The sequence below is a fragment of the Elephantulus edwardii genome, unplaced genomic scaffold, assembly GCF_000299155.1.
Source record: "Elephantulus edwardii isolate Elephantulus edwardi_28Jun2011 unplaced genomic scaffold, EleEdw1.0 scaffold00016, whole genome shotgun sequence".
NCBI lineage: Eukaryota > Metazoa > Chordata > Mammalia > Macroscelidea > Macroscelididae > Elephantulus > Elephantulus edwardii.
In genome coordinates this window covers 21,611,558-21,635,448 of record NW_006399766.1, presented here as the reverse complement: position 1 = coordinate 21,635,448, position 23,891 = coordinate 21,611,558, and the positions used below count along the sequence as shown (strand labels likewise).

General features: G+C 41.2%; 1 protein-coding gene across 4 annotated transcripts in view; it reads left to right on the top strand.

The window, feature by feature from the left end:
- LOC102853389 (fibroblast growth factor 13-like) overlaps window positions 1–23,891 on the top strand; it is a 585,433-nt gene that overhangs the window by 491,820 nt on the left and 69,722 nt on the right. For 3 of the 4 annotated variants that reach the window (XM_006881827.1, XM_006881829.1, XM_006881830.1), the window contains 2 exons: window positions 2,040–2,150; window positions 7,464–7,567. In XM_006881827.1, coding sequence (XP_006881889.1) covers window positions 2,040–2,150; window positions 7,464–7,567 — 215 coding nt within the window. Of the gene's footprint in view, window positions 1–6; window positions 205–2,039; window positions 2,151–7,463; window positions 7,568–23,891 lie in introns of those variants that run through there. The other variant, XM_006881828.1, reaches the window with a different exon arrangement.

Genomic DNA, 23,891 nt, shown 5'->3' with positions numbered 1-23,891 from the left:
TGGTGGGCGTCCTGGCCATGGCGGCGGCAATCGCCAGCTCGCTGATCAGGCAGAAGAGGCAAGCCCGCGAGCGCGAGAAATCCAACGCCTGCAAGTGTGTCAGCAGCCCCAGCAAAGGCAAGACCAGCTGCGACAAAAACAAGTTAAACGTCTTTTCCCGGGTCAAACTCTTCGGCTCCAAGAAACGGCGCAGAAGGAGACCAGGTCGGAAAGGGCACTTGGCTTTTTTAATTTTTTTTTCCCCCCCCCCCCCCCCGAGACTTTGCGAGTCTGGAGGGGCCGAGGGCAGGGAGTTTGTAGATGGCCCATCTTGTGCTGGTGAGGCTACCTAACCGGTGTGCGTGCGTGGGGAGACGATGGCTTTCCCCCCTGACTTACTGCAGTGCAACTGCCTTGGGACAGCGCAGAGCCGGCTTGCCCTGCCCGGGAAGTGCCAGGGCCTTTAGGCATGCCACTTGTGTGCTGGGCAAGGGAGACCCAGACATGGCTGTTGTGTTCGTGGCATGGACATCACTAGTGCGAAACTGTCCCCTAGGAGAACCCAAGGAATTCCTTCTTTTGCCTCCCCCAGCCTGCCTGTCTAACCCTTCCCCTCCAACCGCCATCCCCCAGGGACATGGGCTTCTGCTGTCTAGGATCCCATTTCTTTGATCACTTTGAAGCTTTTGGGGCAGAATTGTCATGTTCCTCTGGTGGGTAGGAGGTCTGGGGAGCGGAGGTTCCTGGAGCTGTGTGGCAGTGAGCTTCCGTGTTTTAGTTCGATTAGGAGAGCTGGTTACTTGGTACCAGAATGCAGCATTGAAGAGGGAACTCCTAACCAGATTGTTGGCCCCCTTTCATCCTGTTCCTGTTCATTTATAAGAGTAACCTGCCATCCAGCTCTAGGCAGCTCTAGATGGGGCATCTTGTGTCAAGGTAGACTGTTCTGAGAACAGGCATTGTCTTTGCCCATTCTTAATCAGATGTGTCCTTTAGAGTGTTTGCCTTGAACTAGAGAGGTACTGGTCCAGAAAAATCAGACTGCTCCGCTCATCAACCTGTCATATATCTCTCTCTCCCTCTCTCTCTCTCTCTCTCTCTCTCTGTGTGTTCTACACACCCTGGAATGGACACACAGACATGCCTTTTCAATTTGCACAAAGTTTGTAATGCTTTAGCTATAAATTAGGCTGCTTTGAAAACCACTTAAGAGGTTAAATTTATGGTTAATGTGACCCAAATAAGCACATAAGTACTATTTCAGCGCCGGCGTCTATCTTCATTTAAAAATAGATTTGGGCAAACATGGACGCTATTGGTAAATTAGGTAATTTTTTAATTGATGATGCCTAACCAAACGTCATTTCAACTAATAACCTTATATTTAGGGTAAACTGATTTTGGATATGGTATGGTGATGAATGTTTCTGGGGGTTTTGGGTTGTTGGGTGGTTTTTTTTCTGAGTGGATTTTTTTTCCCCTTTTGCCTCCCTATCTCCTCCTGTTTCTGTTGAAGAGTCAGTTTCCTGAATATTAGTCCTTCGAGGGGGTGTCAGGCTAACTATGCATTTGCAACCTTCTCAGGATGGAGGGAAAGCTTCATTCAAATGGTGGTAATTGAAAAAGACTGTTGTGCTATGGGTCTTCGGCCACTGGTTGGCAAAGAATTCAGAATTCTCTTTGTATTTTCTCTGTTGCTTCCATATAAAAAGTGGTACATTGTTCAAAGGCAGAATATTCCAACCCGTTCGGAATGCTCAATGGGCTAGAGTAAGCCGTAGCCCCATTCTAGCATAAGCTGATGGAAGCGTTCTGGCTTTCCAGCGGGTCATGTTAGAAAGCTCATGTGTCTTCTGTGTGGACATTTATTCAGACACTTAGGACTTTGTTTATTTGTATGGGGTTTCCCCCCTCTCCTTCCAGAAGAATCTCTGAAACTCTAGTAGTGTGATCCTTTTCCAGTAAAATTTGGTAAAGAAATTCACATATTCAACTGTTGAGACTTTTCAACTACAGATGCACTGTATCCCAATTGATTCAAGCCCTTGTTCTCTTTGCAGAGCCTCAGCTTAAGGGTATAGTTACCAAACTCTACAGCCGGCAAGGCTACCACTTACAGCTGCAGGCTGATGGCACCATTGATGGCACCAAAGACGAGGAGAGCACTTACAGTAAGTGACTGCAGACGAAACTGTACCTCCTCCAATATTGTTGACATTGTGTCCACGTCGCGTGTTGATTTGTTTGTCTTTAATACATTGGCTTTATTAGAGCATAAAGAGGATGTGAACTGCAGCCCCCCCCCTTAAAATCCTGCTTATACCGTTTAGTCTCAAGGAAGTTCAACTTGAAAATAGCCTAAACAGTGAACTAGAGCAAACACTGTTGACACCATCTGAGGAACAGCCCAAATGTCATCTCCATGGTGATCTGGAGAGATTTGTGGCTGTCCTTTGGATTTTATTACTTTTTGCCCACAGAAAGTTTACTCATCCACACAGCAAGCCTGAAATAGCACGTTATCTCTACTCTTATGAACCAGTCTCATCCCAAGGGAGAGGAGCTGTTTCATGATTCGGGAATTCATCATTCCAGCCTTTCTTTTCACTTCCTAACCCCTCTTCCTCTACTGATAACACAGAGCCTCATTGGAATGTAAGCTTTGAGACACATACCCAGGTGGGTAAGTGAGCTTCATGTACTGCTTTATTTCTTTACCCTTGCTTAAGGAAAGATCAAACTGGAGGCCAGACTGCTGAACTTCCAAAGGAAACAGATCAAAAATACAGCCCATTTTCTTTCCACTTAATGGAAGAATGCCATTCCACCGTGTTACAGAGCCTTTTCTTCCCTAAGGTTTATTTGTTTGGAGTCATGAGAACACTGTCCCCACAGTGCACCCCTTGCTTCAGTGGGGATCACTGGTCTTTTCCAGTGATTGACAGGTTTCTGCAGACCTATTCAGTGTTCCATGAGACTACAACACCGAGTTCTCACAGTTCCTTCTGTGTTCTGCTCCGTTTGTACTGCATTTCCCCCAGATCTGGTGATTTCTCAGACATATTCCCATTTTCGGCTGAGATGGCAGCCAAGGGAAGCAGGACTGAATGCTAATGATGCTCTGAAGCTTCTAGACAGCTCTACTACAGAACCGGGTCCCAGTGACAGGGTTTAAAGGCTTTCCCACCTTTTAGGAATGCTTCCTGGACTGATGGACAAGCTGTGACCTCAAGAGGAAGTCACCTTCAGTTACCCTTGGAGAGAGTTCTGTTGGTACCTCAAGTGAAAACCATCCATACTCCCTGGTTCTTCACTGTTTTCCAGAAAGCTCTGTTATTCTTGTAATTGGCTATAATGAGTGTCCTAGATTATTTCAAATACATGCCCTTCTATGTCAAAGAATCAAGGGTGGCTAGAAGGTGTTACTATAATAATTTAACACACATTAGTACATAATAGCCAATAATAAAATGTTTATATAAATACCATGTACTATCTGTGTTTGGGAGAAGGGAATTAGGGTGTAGGTTAGTAGATCCATTGGGCTTTACTGAAGGGAGGTTCAAAGCGAGCTGTCCACAGGCCCAACTCACTCAAGCATTCCTCTATTTACATTTCAACATCTTCTCTAGTACGGGAGAAGGATGGACAATCAATCTCCTCTCTTGTGATTAAAAAGATGAGAAAATGTCCTGACAAAGGATTTAGATTATTGTTTTGTTTTGTGAAAACCTTACTGTATGTAGCTCGTAGTCTTTGTGTGCGCATGTCTATCTCCTAAAATATACTGTATTCATGCCTAGTGCATCCATTTCTTACTATTGAGCTTTTAATCACACAGTAGGTTTTTCAGTCCTACCTATGTGTAGGCTCTGCCTTTGGCTTTCTTAGAACTCACTCACAGAGCATGGCATTTCTCAGTTGCAATAATACTGTAAAATCTTCGAAGGGTAGTCTGATGCCCTAAATCTGGCTTTGGGCATATTGGAATAATGAGAGAGGTGAGTCAGGCAATGGTAAGTATTGCCCCCTCGTGATCCGTATACCTGAAAATATCTCAGAAGAGATAGCAAATCAGAGGAGCTTTACTCTAACCCAGTGGCCAAGTGGGAGCTGAGTTAACTGCCCCAGTGAGGAGATTGGGAGGCATACACAGTCATGAAAGCAGAATGTTGAGTGATTCAAATAATCTGTCTCATCAAGATTTCTTTTCCCCCTGAAAGCTGAGCAGTTTTATTGGCACAGATTATATAAGTAACCTGTTTAAAAGAGTTGTAACAATGACTTTTTTCCCCCAGTAATCGCTGTTTAATTTATATTAATTTATATTAATTTATATTAATTTATATTAATTAATATGCAATGCTGATATTAGGTGTATATTTCTCTTCTTTTAATTCATCTTTTAATTATATTTATCTCAGTTCCATTTGAGTGGTTTTCTGCTTTTTCCTAATGGGATAATTAAAACATACACAGTTTGGTTCGTGTTTCCTACTTTTGAAAATGTACATTTGATATTATGTATTTAAATGCACCTTCTGGAAACTTATTACACTGGTAAATGCCTGTCCAGTAAAACCTCTTCGTGAGCAGATCATTCATTATAAATAATGTCTTTTCCCTTGAAAAGGCAAACAGTGATTGACATTTCATGGCAGTAGTTTTCTATCTGCCGTGGGTGTGATGAAGGCTATTTTAGAAGGGTCATTTACTCTTTTCCTTCAAACCTGAGTAGAGTTATATATTCAACATGTTATACCTCCTTCCAGCCTTCGTTGAGGTGTAGATGTGTGTTTTCCTAATTTTCAATAATTGTATCTTGGTCCAGGAAACATTAAGCACCAGCTGTATGTGTGGCCCTAAGAAAGTGGTCCCTGATGGCAGAGGACTTTGTTTTTATGTCGATTAAACAGAAAAAAATATTATGAAGCAAAACCACTTTTCTTCCTGAACGGATTCTTCAAAGTGACTTGATTGAAATGGAAGAAGAAAGTTTATGAATTGAATGAATGCTTTTAGAAACATTAATGAAAGCCATTCTCTCAGAGTCTTTTTCATCTTCATCAAAATAATAACTGGCATCTATAAAGAATTGTACTCCTGATTTAGAGAAATAATACTTTATGAAAGTCCTTTTTAAGACAAAAGTTTCTGGGAAACTTTCTTGCCCTTGATAAAGTTTCTTTGCTTTTTAATCTGGAGATTAGACTTTGTATGTACACTTTGTATCAGCCTTCTTTTTCATCTATCCTAAGTGTCTAAAGAAGAGAATATATTAGACTGTTGTGTGAGCAACTACTTTCCACTTCAGCTACTCCCTTCAAGGCTTCGTTGTTGAGTACATGTTGTGTAGTTTTGAATCAGGCTGATAAAGGTACAGATTTCACATTCTATTATAAAGTTAATGTCATTATTCAGAAGCAGTGATCCCAAGCATGGATTACTGATGCCCCTTTCGGCTCTTCCTCTTGTCTGATGTTTTGAACTGAAAAATTTCACTGCTCATTACAGCTCACCTCAGAGAGTGGGTGGAGATCCAAGGCGAAAAGCTCAATAAATCTCTCTCTCAGTCTCTCTCTCTCTTAATCTCTGTCTCTCTCTCTCTATATATATGTATGTATATGTGTGTATATATATGTAGCTCTATCATCTCTCTATCTATCTGTCTCTAACTCTCTATCTCTCTCTGTCTCTCACCCTCTTGCTCTGTCATGTGTGTATGCTCGCATTGCCACAAGTAGCATTAAGAGACCTGAGAAGGTTGGGAATACCGTAGAAAACACGGTTCTAGACACGATTCTAAATTTCATTTCTCAGTCTTTTACCTGTTGCTTTTATTGCACGCTGTCAACTAGGAACCTAGAGAGGCTGTAAATTGCGATGGGAGAAGATCACTCCCTTTTGTCCCACAGAGCAGCTAGTGGATTTGAACAAAGTGCCTTTGAGCTGACAGCTCAGCTCCTTGCCCCTAGTCCCCCAGTGCTTCCTCTATTACTCATTACTGTGACCAAACTAGGATTCAGACACATTCTGGTCTTCTTGCTTCAAGTGGTATGTGGTATAGTAAGAATCTTAAACCCTTGCAGGTGGCTTTGTGTTTTTAACTCCACACATTTTTTTTAAACTATGACCTCTTACATAATTAGTTGTGTGATCTGTTCATTGCCAGACTTCTTCCATTATCAGGTTTTCACCCTTTTGATTGCTTGCTCCCAATCGATAAGTACATGTTGAGCACCTGCCCTCAAGGCATCATCAACAGAAGTCGAGATGACGTATTCATGAGACGCTCAGAGTCATCAGTCCTCTTTCGTGTGCATTGCTTTGTCAAATATAGCATGAGATCCTGACTTGCAATCTGTGTCTTTACTTTCCTTTACCTCACGTAACAGAAGGGCACAGCTTTTAATATGATGAGTAGCAAATGAAATGCTATCAGCGGCATGTGGTAGGAACACTTGCAATTTTGAACTGTACAATATGTCCTGGCTCCTCTGTGCTGACACCCTGAGGATCCATGGTAGGCTCACCAACGAATCACTTAGTTCTTCATTAATATTTCTCATCCATATTACCCCACCTACTGCAGCAGACTGCAGATGCACAAAGAGGTTCTAGAAAAACCTTGCCCATGGGTGACTCTCGTGCATTCTCGTTCACCTCAGCTAGAGCAGACCAGTTTCCCATTCTCAGCAAACTTCCGCACTGAGGCACAAAGCTTCCTCATTGGCCTGTGAGTGCTCCAAGAAAGGTGCACAGGCTGTTTTCAAAAGACGTGTGTGACAAGCACTACGTTTTAAAAATGTACCGTTTTATTTTTATTCCCAGTGTGGGAGGGAGTAGACAGCTGGCAGGGGGAGGACGCCCCCTGGTTTTCTCCAGTGAGTGGTGTGTGATTGTGAGGGAGCCTGGTGTCAGTTTCACACAGTGAAGCCTTCAAATGGAGAAATGAAGACCTCTCTGGCACCCACCGGCTGCCCACTTGCAACTATTTTGCAAATAAGCATAAACTTCTTTCTGGGTGGTTAAATTTGGACTGGTGTCTCTTCTAAGATTCTAGGAATCTCTTCCCAAAGACCATCTTGACTGTGTCTGGAAATTTCGAAAGTTAAGTATTGGAGCAGTTATAAAGTCTTGGTGTGCCGAAGGATGGAACGGTTTCTGGGCATACGAGTTCCTGGAACCAAATCTCCCTAGGACCTGTGAGATCATCCACTTCCAGACAGAACCAACCAAGGGATTGTCGACACACTCTCCATTTCCTCCAAGGGGCTGGAGAATATGTGGTGATAACTCTAGTTACACGACTACAGCCAAGAATGAAGTATATGCAACATTCATGATGAGACCTCTTCTTTCCATGTGTGTCTATGTGTGTGTATTCTCACCAGGCAATTTTGAGCATTTCTGCATGAAAATACTGAAGCACTGAAATTGAGAATGGTAACTTTTTTTTTTTTTCACATTTGTGTTCATTGCAGCTCTGTTTAACCTCATCCCTGTGGGCCTTCGAGTGGTGGCCATTCAAGGAGTTCAGACTAAGCTGTATTTGGCAATGAACAGCGAGGGCTACTTGTACACCTCGGTAAGCCTTCCATTTGGTGCATGTTTTGACTGTAATTTTCATCTGATAGGACATAAGACATGCTGTATGTGTTAACAGTGCAGATTTCTGTGATGAGGGCAAGAGTGTCCTGGATGGAAATTGCAAACTTTTGCAAGGACAGAGTAACTTCCTTTGACAGTTCCCTACTGCTTACCAACCATCTAACCATTTGAAACTAACGTTTATAGTGTAAAAAAAAATTTAGACAAAACCCCGCAGAGCTCAGCAAATCGTTCTTGCATACAGAACAGGTCTAGATAGGTTCCAGCACTTACCGGACGTCTCACTTCTGTTAGCACGTGAGTGCTGCTGGTAACTATTTCCCATCATTCACAGTCCAACTTCTTGTCTACAGCCTTTTTCCTCAAAATTTTGAGTGAAAAGAGGGAAAACTGCATCTTTCTTTAAGCACATTGTTGAACAGCATAGACTACATTTCAGCAAGGAAAGTGAGTCTTAATTATGTTTTTAAAATAGAATGTAGTATTACAATATAGGCTGATACCTCCATGCTGTAGTACTGATGTTAGGATTTTATGCTCAACGTTGAATCTAGTTGTAAATTGCAGAGAATCACTTACTGTATGAATGCTTTTGATATTTCTTTTTCATTGCTATCTTCTAAGAAGACGACGTTGACAAATGGAGGAAATAGTTTGTCAGATTTCTTCCTAGCAGCCTTGAAGACTGAAAATCTTGGCCTCTAGTTACATGTCAACGACTTGCCTTCACCCACTGTTCTTTTCTCTGATTATCACACTGCCTGCTGTGTGGAAAGACACCTGACAGGCCTGGTAGATACCCTTGATTTCAGAGGCCAAGGTGGGAAAGAGAAGTGGGAGAAGAGTAAGTCAGATCAAAGGGCCTATTCACTTGGCAAATCAGATAGCACATTTCTTTATGGGAATAAAAGATTATAGGCAAGCATAGACTTTAAGCCCTGGTCACTATTAACATCAGGCTTTTAAAAGTGTCTCATTAGCTAATAATGCGGGACTTTTATTATTTTCAAGAAGTGAAAGTTTGACTACAGAATCTATGTAGACTGTCATTTTCTTAATGCAGTGTTTCAAAATAGTATTTAAAGGAGGAGATGTGTTGCTCTGATTTATGCGTTAAGGTAAAAGAATTTGTTAATGGGAGATTTGCATTAACCACATTTAGCTCAATAGACTACCTCATCAGGACCAAGATTCAAAGGTAGGTTTTGAAATAAACAACTGACTGTTTTCTGAAACTGTTACACAGCCATGTGAAGGAAATGGAATTCACTGGGCATACTTTTGAGCAGGTCAGTGCCAGCTGGTCTAGGAAATAATTACTGATTGTGGCAGAATCTCACTGGGTTATGAATCAACATTGTGGTATGTTAATTAGAAAGGGTGGGCTTTATTTTAAAAAAAACCCCAACACCTTGCATCAACACAACTAAAAAATACAACACACACATTTTGTAAATAGCATTTAAGTAAAGATAGGAAATACTCAGTTATGTAATATGCCAGGCAGTCCCACTCAAGAAAATGAAAGCGTTTAAAATTACATTTAGAGAACAGATAGAAAAAACCCTCTGTCTGCCATTCACATTGAGCATTGTCCCAGCAAACTGGTGAATCTCAATAGGACCTTATTTCCACCAAAGTCTTCTAGGGGAATGAGACCACTGGAGATTGATGGGTCTCCTTTCCATCTCGACGGTCTTGTCCATTGCTAGACAATAAAATCTGGTGCACTTTGAAAACATTTCTAATTAAGTAAAAGCAAGTGCATTTTCAGAAAGAAGAAAAGATCTTTGATAGTCATGGAATTCAGATAGGGAAACTCAAAACCAAATTACTCCAGATTAGGGATCTGAGCATAAAATGTCAATTTCTCATTACTCATCAAAGATTATGGTTTGATGTCCCTTCACCAAGTAGGTTGCTGTCGTCAGTGGGAACTCCATTTGGATGTAATCTCATTTAAAACTGTGGGGCTCAGATGTTTGTTAATCAGGATAGAGTCTGTCGTAATGACTTCAGTTGCTTGTGTTGTGGAGGCCAAATGCCTCAATGTTGCTTTCATGCTTTTTCAAATACAGAAGCTAACCAAAGAGGGTCACCTTCCTTTTGTATAAAAGCATGGCATTTCTACTGCAAAAATACTGTGTGCAGTTTTATTAAGTACCTCATGGCAGTGATACAATCATAATGGACAGTGACCCAAGGAAAGTAAAGATCATCACCGGAAGTAAGGAGCTATTCCTGTCATCAACCGGAAGTAAAAAGAGCATTAAGAGTTTCTTGCATATAATCATAGTGAGCAATCTCAAGTCTGCCCCGGAAGAGTTGCAGTGGGACTAATAATAAAAAGTGGGTCTGGGAGACATTTTTATGTTGGAATCAATAGGACTTGGTTGTTGATCACATTTGGAAGGACAGTTGGAACCACCATGTGTGGTTTAACATGTTCTGGACTATGCAAGGCTCAGGGTGCTGTTCTCTGCTTGGAGAGAACTGAAGTGTGCAGTCTTGTTCTGTGGGGTTTCAGGATCCCTCCGGGAAAAGGAAGGTGTTTACTTTGTTATCACTCGTAGGTGGTAGTTGATGCCATGAGAATACTTTAGGGACAATGTAACCTAAGAGTACTCAGAAAGTCACAGCTTTGGAGTCAGGACTGACTCATAGCTGACCCTCCATCGAGTTTCTAAGGCTGTAAATATTGCCTGTCATTCTCCTAAGAAACTGCTGGTGGCTAAGAATTGAGTCCACCAAGTAATTCTAGAGAAGACCAGAATGGGATGGTCTAACAAAAGAACTAATTGTGGCAAATAAATTGATAATGGAAAAAATAAAAGTTTTTAGGACAGATAGTAATGTAAAATGCTTTAAAGAATAAGAAAATAAAACAAGAACTAAGAAATTATCTTCTCAAGGTCATTGGAGACCTTGACAAGAACCCTTGCAGTAGAAGGGTGAGGACACAAACAAGATTGTAATGTCGTGAAGAATGGGTAGGAAGAAAGGAAATAGAAGCCACTTGGTGGCTTGAGGGTAAGGCATTGTGCTGCCAAAGTGAAGGTATGTAGTTCAAATCTACCAGCCACTTTGTGGGAGAAGATGAACAGTCTCCTCCTGTGAAGTTTACTGCCTCTGAAAACCTGCTTGGAGGATCAATTATGGGTTGGTTCTCACTTGATGGTACTCAACACCAACAAAGGCAAGGCAAGGGAGCCCTGGTGGCCTAGTGGTAAGGAATTGTGTTGTCAACCTAAAGGCGTTCATTCATTTCAAATCCTCTAGCTGCTTTGCAGGAGAAATGTGGGTCGTCAACACTAGTGCTGTTTACTGGCTCTGAAAACTTGCCAGAGGATCAGATGGTGCACAACACAACAAGGCACAGAAAGGCATGGATGAGTATTTAGAGAAGGACACAGAATTGAAAGCTTTGAAAGTCTTTGGTTAAGGATAAGACAAATGAGTATCTTTGGTTTGGGAAGGAAAGAGCCAGTCTAGAGAGAGGAATTAGGCATAGGAAATGGGAAGCTTTGTGGAATGGGGGCCCAGAAGAGATAAGAAGGTGATGAAAATAAGAATGTAGGTGAAAATTTTAGATTTTTTCCTGGGGGGGGGTTGGGGAAGGACACCAGTGAAATAAGAGGAAAGGAGACGAGGACAGATTAAGATGTAGATAGTTTAACTCTACAGCAAGTTGGGGGACTTCCTCTCAGATGATCTCCTTCCCCTTCAAGTTTATATTAAAATCATCTGCTGAGAGTCAAAGGCATGACAGTGAAGGTTTAAAACAGTTGTTTCAAGAAAAGGGAGAGGAGACAATCTAATGAGAAGAGATGGACAAACTATGCCAAATCTGGCATTACTTGCGGTTGTCAATAAAGGTTTTTTTTGAACACAACCATGCCCTCTTCATTGACTTCTTGTCTCTGGCTGCTTTTGTACTACAACAGCAGAGGTAAATAGCTGCAAAACTATAACCCACATGGCCTATACGAAATACTATCTGCCCCTACCTAGACTGTGTGTGTGGCTCCTAGGCTCTAGGCAACTCATTCAAATCATCTGGGGCATTGAAAAAAAATACTATTATTCTCTGTGCTTCAACTAGATCAATTAGAATATCTCAGGGTGAGGGCTGTGCCTGAATATTTTTTTTTTCTAATTTCCCAGGTGGTTCTGATGTATCACCTGAGTTGAAAACCACTGATCTGGGACTAAAAACTAGTTACTGTGGAGTAGCACAGAAGAAAGGTGGAAAGCAGGGATTTATATGCACTCTGTCCTTTATCTTAAACTTTGATAGGAATCTTCTTTTTCTGCACTTGCAAACTTTTCTATTTCTGAAAGACTGTTTTCTTGAGATGATGGAAATGGCTCAGTTTGGATATTTGTTGTTGTTATTAGGTGCCATCGAGTGAAGTATGACCCATAGCAACCCTGTGAACAACAGATCTTCACCCATTGCCATTAAGTCAGTTCTGACTCGTATCTACCCTGTACGACAGCTTGGAACTGTCCCGTAGGGCTTCCTATACTGTACATCTTTATGCATCTTTTGTCCCCAAGAGCTGATAGCTGATGAGTTTGTACCAGCTTTTCAGTTAGCACATTAATCTCTGCAACATTCGGGCTCTTTGGTCCTTGGAAGTACTTTATTTTAGAAATTTTCATTTCCCCCATCATCTCATTCACATTTCTACTTCTACATCCATCAGTTTCCTTTGCATTCAATCTTGCAGGGTTTTCACCCTTTCTCTCTCCATATTTCCACTAAAAAAAATAGCACCTCTACTTTATTGCTCAGATAGAATGATTTGCTTTCCATGTTTAATCTCAGGATTCTTGCAGTGTACCCTCTCCTCTTTTTCTTTTTGCTGTGAGGAGCAGACTTGATACAGGATCAAGTGGCAGTGAGAAGACATCTGTGGCACAGAGAATCATGACCTCATTATTTGATCACATACTTATGTCCACGATGTACCTGAGGTCTGTCTGGAAATGACTGTTTTATTATGCATGCAAATCATTTCCCTACCTTCAGCTTCTCTTCCTCAGTAATTAGAAGTTGTACAAACTTAATAGTGTACATATTTAATAATAAAAAATAATTGTGATAAGTATTTCAAAACTGCCCATGATAAAGAAAATTACCCGTAGAAAGTCAGGAGTCTTAAATGTGAAAATACTATTACCGACTTGGGATTGGTTTTAATAAAACCGAAACCAGTTGCTTTCAAATCGGTTCAAACTCATGGCAATCTCCAGTGTGTCTAAGAAGAACTATGCTCCGTAAGGTTTTCAGTGGCAGATTGTCCGGAAGTAGATTGTCACATATTCCCCCTACGGCGCCTCTGGTTTGACTTAGTGTTCACACATTGGTGTTCAGTGTGTGACAATTTAAGTCCTAGCTTTCAGTGATCCAGCTCCACAGTCTTAGTACTGTAATCCGAAAGACATTAAAGCTTAAATGTGCTCATTGGTCAATTCAGACCAATAGGTGGACTCCAAGCAGACATGTGCTGGCTATATAAAATAGTTAAGTTTTTAAATCATTGGTGTTATCTGTCAGGGGAGCTCTGGTGACCGAGTGGGTAGGGAGTTGTGCTGGCAGCGCAAAGGCAGGTGGTTCAAATCCACCAGCTGCTCTCGGGAAAAAGATGGGCAATCAATCTCCTGTGTGATATACAATTTTTAAAAACCCACTTGAGGATTAGCTATGAGGCAGTTCTGGCTCGACAGCAATGCGTGAGAGAGATGATGTCTATCAGAAAGTACATCTGATTTAACTTCTAGTGTTATCATCGAGTACCTACAAATTTCATAGAATGAAAGAGAAGCCATGGGCGTAATCATTAAGGGATTTCAGGGAAATGAGATGGACTCAGTTATCAAAGGAAATGGATTTAAAATAAATACAAGCAGTGTGGTATGTGCTATAAATGAAAATGATCATTAGCAAATCAAAATTTCACATGAGAAGAATAGGTAGCAATTCTAATTCCTTTTGACTGCAACTTTTTGCTGTTTTATACCAGTTAAATCTCACATTGTTGAATTACTTTATAAAAAAAATGACTGACTATTAAAACGTATGTTTTCAGTCCTGATCCATGTGTCTAAGCTGCTCTTTTTACTGCAGTCTTCAGTGGCTCTGGAATGAAATGTTTTGATTGATGCTCTGTGCTGTTTAGATTAATAGGTGATTACACGCACATACACACACACCCCCTTCTCTATATTTCTGAGTGGATCCCTACAAACCGGTAATGTAGGAAATGGAATTATTTAACAGGGAGCAAAATTGAGCAAACCAGCACATTCTCTTTGTTACCGAATGACTGCGCTAACTCGAGGAGCTCGATTTTATGTTCAGAAGATGCTTTCAGTTATTGATGCTTTTGAGTTAGAAGTCATTAAGATTGCCGCACTGAAAACCATTCCCCCCCCAAAAAAACCCTGTACTCTTCTTAAATCTTTTTCCTTCAGAGCACCAGTGAATCAGCATAATTTTCAGGCCCCAAAGTACATTTCCCGTCACAGATTACTTCACACGTTCAGCACTCTTTGCATTTAATGGACGTTCCATTCAAATGTGAACGAAAATCTAGCTGGGCATTATTTGAATAGGAAAATTGGAGAAATCTGGTTGTTTGTACCTTCAGAGTCATGTGCTTTCACTTTAAGGTCCCTGTGTCGAGGCAGGGGACAGGGTAGAAGCCAAAGCTAGAATATTCAGGTTATTCTTTGGTATAAGGATGGTACTTTCTGGGAAATCAGGGAGACAGTCATGGTTGTAGCTAAATAGAGTATGATTGGCTCTATATTCTGTTTTTGAGGCCAAGTTGAAAAAAAAATAATCCAAATGAGAGGTCACAGGGAACATATTTCAAAGAGTGTTTCATGGCTTCAGCAGCAAAATTCATTTTGTAGGAAAAAGCCAGTCTCTTGGAACTGGAGAATAAAATAATTGGCAGGGACAACTAACAGGAATTTTCACAAGGAAAATCAGATGTCAGGAATTTATACACACACACACACACACACACACACACACCCCTTTCTGTATGAAAGACAAATGGAAGAAACCAATATTCTCTGCATTGCTCTTTTGCTATTACAGCAATAAGTATACTAAAATGCCTTTAGTAGTTCAAAGCTTTAAATCTATATGAGCTGTGGTGCTGGAGAAGAGTATTGAGAATACCATGGACTGCTAGGAAAACAAACAGATTTGTCCTGGAAAGGGTCTAACCGGGTGGCTCCTTGGAGGCAAGGATTCTGAGGCTCCGTCTAACATACTTTGGACATGTTGTGAGGAGAGACCGGTCCTTGGAAAAGGACATCATGCTTGGGAGGGTGGAGGGATGGCGCGGGGGGGGGAAGACCCTCTATGAGGTGGATTGATTCAGTGACTGGGATAATTGGGATGGGAGTGTCAGAGCTAGTGTGATTGGCACAGAACAGAGCGGAGTTTAGGGCTGTTGTACATAGGGTCGCTATGAGTCGCAAATGACGGCACATAACAACAACAACAACATACCCTGCTTTGAATATTCAATACCTTTGGAGATGTCTCTAGCAGCATTTGTGGGGATACTTGGTAGGTTTATAAAAGAAAAATAAAAAAGACTTTCAAAGTGCACTAAATGTGGTCACCCAGTTATGGCTAGGTCCCGACGTAGCTTTTAGCCCTTGCCTTCCAATATGTATCTTTTTAATCTACAATGTGAAAGGAAAGCAGAGAACAACAGAGTTCATCAAGACCTTGTTATTCTTCCTTCCACCAACTTTTGGTTTGAAATACCTTGTCTGCAAAAATCATATCCTTGTTAAGTAGTAACTGATTTGCTTTCTCTGCACACATCATTCCTTTAATCAGAGAGCCGTATTCCCTCCGAAGTAGGCTTTCCATGTGCATTTATCAAAAGAAAGAATCGAGGTGCATTGTACAGTGAGAGATTGAGAGCAATCACGTCTTTACTGTCAGGCCCTTTGAATATAAAAAAAATCATTTATAAGGTCCCATCATAATCTCTTACGGATCCTCTCAAGAGCTGACTTTTTATTATTATGTAAGAGCGGAGGCTAAGGGGGGAGAAACAAGCAAACTGCAAGTTTTATTTTGATGGTTACACCACTGAAAGAGAATTGTGACTTCTGAGCATGGAATCTTTGAATGAAAGCATTTCTCTGATCATTTTAATAGCTGTAACCAAGGTTAATAACTGGCAAGTCCCTGACTAATATGTTTAATATGTTTTGCCAGGCTGAATGTGTGAAGAGATAACAGATAACACATTGGTGCTACAATTAGGATTAAGTTATTCATCAGATCCTCTGATACTAACTGCTTTTGACAGTCCTGGAAGTTTGAGTGACTGGGAACGCCTCAATTGATTTTTCTGGGGAGACAGAGCATGTATCCAATAATCACAGTAAATAACACCCCCTCCCCATTTCCTTTTAAGGGCCTTAGGCACACACAAGGATTCAAGCATAACATCTAACTGAAGTCGTCAAATTTAGGGCCAATGACCATTTTTACTCATGGGAAAAAGATATATATAAATATTTATAAAAGCAAGATATCAATAACAGCAGCAAAGTGTTACGGTTTAGCCACAGTAATGCAGATGCTGAAAAACAAAATGCTTACCGTTAATAGCGTGGGGGGACACAGCGCCCCATAATGCTTTCCTAATTGTCAGTGAGACACCAGCAAAAGAGCTGTAATCACTTTTAGAAATGAAATATCAAACAGGCAAAACCTTCTTGTACACAGCAGAGAGTTATGACAGACAAGTCTTGTGCTTAGCAACTCCATTGCCATTGCCTGGTGACAAGATCAGCAGGATGGCAGGGCTAGACCGGTTTTGGGCCATTATACATTGGTTGCCGTGAATTGGAGTCCACTCCAGGGCAAACTAGCACAACCACCACAGAAGTCCTTCTTGAAGTGTTTGCTTGGTGATCATTGTTATACCGTGTTTCCCGCTTCCTGCCCAAGTTAGCACAGGAACTGCATGAGAAAAAATATGTTCACAAAAGTGCCTTTTATGCCGTGAAGACAGAGGGTGAGCCTTAGGAAAAACCTGGACAGGAGCACATGGTACACTATATTCCTTCCTCCTTCACGTCTCATCTTCAACTCCCAAAGAAGCTGACACTTGAAGTGGCCCAAGGACTCTGCCAGCTAGTCGTTCAGCAGACCACCTCCTAGTGGCCACAGTCATCCTTAGTGAAAAGGTGTAGAACTCACTGTGCCCCTTAAGAGATTCTTTCAAAGGTCCGCTCCCTGTTAATCTCTTAAGGAGAAGATTGGTGTTGCGTGTTTCATTCCCAACCCTGTGGTCAGGCAATACTATTTTTAGCCCAGAACTCACAGTAAGAAAATTCCATATAGGGAAACTATTTGAAATGCCCTTGGCAATGGGGTGGGTGGGAAAGCATTATTAGAATTTACCAGTTACATTAAGCAATATATATTTTGATATGTGGCCTCACAGTCTCTTAAGGATCACATGAAAACTAGGTTTATGTGTTAAATTGAATAATACGGAAAATGATTTTCAGTTACTGTGAGAGGTGAAGTAGGTTGAAGTGACTTGTTTTGTTTTGCTTTTTAAATATTCTATTTGGGCAGCACAAATTGGGAATAACCAAACTTTGGCTGTGGGATTGATTAGAGTTTACCTCACAGATTTAAACAAGGACTCAGGGAAATTCCCCCCTCCTCTCCTTTATGATTTCATGCAGCTTCAGTGGTAGACATGCTTACCCATAGACAAAGGTGCAACTTCTGTGAGTTATAATATGCAGGGTCGAGAAACAGCCGGTATTTTGAGGCACGAGAGTCACTGAATAGGATAACTGGTTAACACGCTCAGCTGCTAACCATGAGGTTAGAGTTCGAGTCTCACTAAAGGTTTGTATGAGTCTGTGGATTTGCTTGGGTTCTTCTCTCTGTACCCTGGTTTTTTGAGGAATAGCAGTCACTCGTTTCTCCGTAAGAGTTATCCTTTCCCACCTGAGACTTACCCTTGTGACAGGGAAGTGGAGTCTGATTTATGTCTTGAATGGGTACTTCTAGATCAGCAGTTTACCTGATCTGGAAGCTCTTTCTCTAAAGCTGTGTTATTGTTATGTGCCGTTGAGTTAGTCACCTGCAATCCACAGCGACCCTACGTACTGCTGCTCTGAAGCCTGCCCTGTCCTGAGAACCAGTCTCACTAATTCCGACACACCAACACCCACTGCCCCGTATACTTCAGTGCATTGCTTAATCTCGGTGCTCTTCCTGCTTAAATTTTGACGCAAGGCACTTCCCACTGCAGAACAGATTTTGACTCACCATCCTTCACTACTAGGAGCTGCCTTCAACCTCTGCGGCCTTGAGATTTGTGGGGTTTCAGTAGCAACTGAGGTGCTTGGTTGAATTTGATTTGTGTAGTTTTCTAGTCTCTAGACTGCATTTTGGCGACGTTCATCTGTTTATTTATGGTTCTTGCTGCCAGAGAGCTTGGGGCTAGACTGTTTAGAATGTAGACCTGGTGAGAGCCCAACAGGAACATTGTTTTGCTGCTGACTTCCTGGATTCTTGTGTCTAAACACTCCAAAGATGCAAGCAAACAATGAGGAACAATACGATTAAAGAAGTGTAAGGTCACCAGGTAGGCTTGAAATAAACCTAGACTAGATCTTATTTCTGACCCAAGTACCTTTCTTTTTTGCTTTGTAGATACCCCATCCATAGTTTTAGGGAGCTACCATTGAAGAGGAAATGTACCAGTTGCCTTCAGGTCAACTCCAACCAGGGGCAAACCTATAAATGTCAGAGTAATAATCCATAGGGTTTTCAGTGGCATATTTATCAGAAATCTACCCCAAAACCCCATTGCGATCAAGTTGATTCCAATTCATGGCAACCGTATGGGACGACATATAGAAACTATAGAGTTTCCAGGGCTGTAAATCTGCACAGAAACAGAGTGCTGTGTCTTCTCCCCACAGTGTGGGCAGATTCATTGGAACTGGAAAGTTTTGGCAAGGTAATTAGTGTTCTTGAAATTCTGAGTAGCCTCCAAGAACTATGTTCTACCTTCTGGGTTCAGCAATTGTGGGAACTTCAGGCTCTGATTCCCCATGTTCTGTGTCTCCACCTTAGTGGTATGAGATATGCCATAAGTTGGAGAAAATTCAATGAGTTAGATATTTTATGAGTGCTTTTTTTTTCAAATTATACTTACTACTTCACCTACTCCTGCAATTGGGGGGAGGGGAGGATGGGTAGTCTCCTCCCGTGAGATTAACTGCCTCTGAAAACCCATCAGAGGGTCAGCTATGTGTTGGTTCCAACTTAACAGTACACAACTCCTGAAGTTTGTACTAATAATTTATTCAAATTGCTGTGCAAACAGGTTTTAGGTGGCCTGATTTCACACTGAAAGGTCAATTTTTTTTTTCTGGTTAAATTTTCCTATTTTTTAGCTTAGCATTTTCTAGTTATAGTCGTTGTGTACTGGTGAGTCGGAACCGACCCATAGCTGACCCTCTGGTGGGTTTCAGAGGCAGTTCAGCACGCAGGAGGAGATTGCCCATCCTTCTCCCGCGGAGCAGCTGGTGGAATCAGACCATGTGCCTTCGGGATCGCAGCTCAGCTTCTTGCCACTAGGCCAGCAGAGCTCCCTTTTCTAGTAGTATAGTAAATAATTTTTTTTAAATTCTAGTACACATATTTATGTAACAACATTTGTCAGTTGAAGAATTTTTACATGCTCCGTTCAATAGTGACATAAATCATAATCAGCACGCTGGTCAGCTGTAACCCAGATGACTTCAACTGTTTTTTATGGTAGCTATTTGTGGCCTCCACTTCCTAAACAACATGCTTCTGGAAGCTCTATGAACTTTGAGAAATGACAACAGTTATAGAAAGGCTTCAGGCCTTTTGTTCATAGGGTAGCTCTGAGTCATGTTCACCTTGACTGCAGTCAGCAACAACATCATAGAAGCATTTAAGGAACCATGGTTGCTCAGTGGTTAAGACACCTGACTGCTGTCAAGTCTGTAGTTCGAACCCACTATCTGCTCTGTGGAAAGATAACATGACAGTATGACAGTCTGTGCCTATAAAGACTTGAGACTTGGATAATCCATGGGGCAGGTTTTTCTCTGTTCTACTAGGTCACTATGAGCAGGAACTAATTGGAGGACAATTTGATGCCAACAGATTTATAGAAGCGTCTGAGCAAGTCTTTTACATATGGGCTCGTCTGGCCTTTGGGGTGGGGGGGTTGGAAGCACTTGTCATTTTTATCAGGATCATTGTGAACCACCTTAGTTTAAAAATGGGAAACCAAAAATCAATCAATCAATCAATCAACCAACCAACCAAATCCAAAAAAACAAACAAACAAACAAAAAAGAAAAGTGGGAAACCGTAATGAGATTTGATGATTGCTGTGATACTTTCTCGTTATCCTGGCTATATGCTGATACAAAAGTGTATGAAATTAAAACTATTAGTTGGTTTGTAGCATCATTTTCCTTTCACCATACATGTCTTACTGACTGTTTTATAAAAGTTTTATTTCCTAAGATGACACCATAGTGACTCAATAAATCTTTGAGACGCTTTGCATCCATCATTTCTATCCTTTTCCTAAGTGGACCTCACCCTCAAGTATAAGGGCATGATTTTTTGTAGCTGGCATTATGTATACTTCGTCAGATCCAAAAAGTCACTAATCCAAGAAATCCTGCCAACAGATCATGTCATTTATAAAGAGATCAAAGTAGGGAATGATCTTTCCATATGAAATGTGTCAGAAGAGTATGAGATATTTTCCATTCACTGATTTATTGGAGAACGTGCATCCATTAAGAAGAGTTAAAGATGGCTTTTGCAGTGGCTCAGGCACACTCCAGCGTGATGGAGCCCAAGCTTCATATGGTGTTTTCAAGTCGGGAAATGACAACGGGACCTACCATGCAAAAACCTGGAAAGAATTGTCTGCAAGTTGCTCCTTTCTGGCACATTAGTTAATGGCTTCACTAGTTGTTTATTTTGTTCCCATTTTACTCTTATAAGCACTCTTATTTTCAGTTTTTCTGAAGAGATTGAGGTGGTTAACAGGTACAGTTTGCTTGGCTCTACAATCAGCACTCTTGGCACCAGCAGTCAGGAAATCAAAAGACTAATTGCGCTGAGAAAATCTGCTGTCAGGAACCTCTCCAGAGGACTGAAAAGCAATGATGTCACTCTAGAGACTAAGGTGTGCCTGATCCAGGCCATGGTCTTCACAATGACTTACTATGCATCAGAGAGCTGGGCAATGACTAAGAATGACAGAAGAATCAATGCCTTTGAGTTATGGTGCTGGAGAAGAGTCTTGAACATACCATGGACCACCAAGAAAACAAATAGGTTTGTGTTGGAGAGGGTGAAACAAAGTTTCTCCTTGAAGGCTAGGATTTTGAAGCTCAGACTCACATGCTTTGGGCAGACAGATGACCAGGAGGGACCAGTCCTTGGAGAAAGACATCATGCTTAGAAGGGTGGAGCCAGGACCGCACAGGAGAGGAAGACCTCAAATGAGATGGACTGATACAGTGACTAGGGCAATGCGGGGGGGGGGTAGGTGTGTCAGAGTCAGTGATACTGGCTCAGGACAGGGTAGACTTCAGAGCTGTTAGACATAGGGTCACTATGAGTAGCAGGCAACTCGACAGCATATAACAGCCACCACCAAATTGTCTTTTTTCTGATGCATTTTTAAAAAATATTTTTATTGGTTTTCATATAATTCCTTTGCATTATGTTTCATTCATATACATTATGTTTAAATCTTTCATTTACATTATTTTTCATAGAACCATTCATTTACATTCTATTTTACTTTTATTGGATTGCTTACAAAGTTTATATACCTTGTGTTTTACATTATTCTCCATTCATATTGTGTTTCATACAGTCATTCTCATGTGTTGTTGCTGAGTTTTTTTATGTTCCATCAAGTCACTTGTGACTTACCCTATGTACAATAGCTCTGAGCCCTGCTCTATCTTGAGCCAATTTTATTGTGTCTGACACACCTACCCTCATTACCCCAGTCACTGAGTCAATCCAGATCATTCAGGGTCTTCCTCTTTTGTGCTGTCCCCTACCCTCCCAAGCATGTTGTCCCCCTCCAAGGACTGGTCCGTCCTTGCAACATGCCCAAAGTGTGCCAAACAAAGGTCTCTTGCATTACATTTTATAAAATTAATCACCATTGGACCTTACCCATTATCCCTGTGTTCTGAAAAATGCTACATAACTTCGGAGAGGCTGGAGAGCATTATGCAGAGTGAACCAACACAGTCTCAGAAGGACAAATACTGTGTAAGACCATTACTAGTAAAACGTGTACAAGAACTCAAGAGGGGCAGGGGGAAGTGGAGTGGTGAGGATAGGTAGGGGCGAAACCACAGGGATACCCAGTTTGGTGGGTGGAGGGATGGGGGGAAACAAATGCAAAATTTAATTTCTTAATGAATAAAGGATTATTTCTTAGGTCAAACATGAGCATATGGGATCACCTAAGCGTGTCGCTATACAGCATTCTCAAATATGTGATTGTGCATGAGGGGAAAATTTGAAGTCAGTGAGCATCACTTTTACATAAATAGTAGCTGCCCTTTTATAATTTAAATTTAACCTCTGTTCTCCAAAGTTAACAGCAAGACATTAAAGAACACTACTTTTTTTGTGAGGTTATTAAAATATAGCTGTAGTAGAAATCATTTTTGTTTATGAGGTTTATTTTATTAAACCTTCATTTGTTGTTATTGATGCTACCTAACCTATTACTGTCCTCTCACGCACCAGTGTTTTCTTCCATATATTGAGGAAATGAATCTTTCTGGAAGCCACATGCCGAACCCACGATGGGTCAGAAGTAGGTGGGGGACTTTTGATATAAATGTACTCTCTTTATATTAAGATCTCATTTTCGGGAGTTTGTGGATATGGAAGAAACTTTGCTATAGAAACACTTGATGATTTAAAATTAGAAATCCTTGTCCTGCCTCTAGAACTCTTAGGGTTGGATTACAGAGAGAGTCCTGTGTAATAATACTATTTAAATGCATATTTTTAAGAATGATTCTTTTTAGTTTTAAAACCTTCTTGTGTACATTGTCTTACATGCAGTGTATGCACATGGCAGGTGGTCAGGAAAACGACTGTATTTGGGTTGCTATTTTTTCTCTTCTTGCTGCGGCAAATGCAGAGCCCAAACAGGTGTATTTTGTCACAAGAAATAAATAAAACAGCAGTTTGAAATTCATCCTTCCCCCCCCATGATGATTTTTTTGGTCATCCAGGACATTTTTATTATGGTATGTTGTTGTTAAGTGCTGTTGAGTCACAGGTGACTCATAGCGACCCTATGAAGGAGAGTCCTCGATGCTTGGGTGCCTTTCATGCTCTCTCGACGCTTGGGTACCTTTCATCCTCTCTCCAGGTTCACAGGGTTTCCAGAGGCAAGCTGTTATGGAAGTGCATGTCACTCCTCCTTCCAAGTATTATGGTATAGCTTCACAAAAACAACACACACAACTCCCACACCCTTCGCTGTCAAGTTGATTCCTTCCCATAGCTACCCTACAGGACAGAATAGAACTTCCCCGTAGGGTTCTTTTTTTTATTTTTTTATAATTTAATTTATTTATTTTTCATTTCAATGAACATCTACAGAGATTTTGGAATTCCATTCATTCATTGTTGCACCCTTCTCCCCCCCCCACTTCTCCCCCTCTCCCCGTTTGCTCCCCCGTAGGGTTTCTAAAGAGGGAATCTTTATAAAACCAGACTGCCGTACTGTTTCCCCACAGTAGGTTTGAACTGCCCATCTTTTAGTTAGCGGCTGAGTACTTAATCATTGGGCCAACAAGGCTTCTTGTGTAGAGTCATACTAAAAAGAGCATATTGTCATTCTTAAGGCCTTGGGAATTTCTGCTAAAGTGCCTTTATTTGTTAGGTAGTCTGGCCAGGAAACATGAAGTGGTTCTTATGCAAGATAGATGAACTGAAGTTTGATGAGTCTTAGTCTTGTGCTAATGCTAGAATCGCTGCCTCTGATAACGAAGCTGAGGCAGATTGTTGCTGTTTCCCAAAGTCTTAGGAAGTTTCCGTTGCTGATGTGATATTGCTAAGTAGTCCCAAAGGCAATTGTATACCTTCCATGGTTCTCCCAATTAGGCCTGAAAAAATTGTTGCTCTTGACAGCTTTATTGTATTTCTTCGTGTTTGCTAAAAGAAGTCT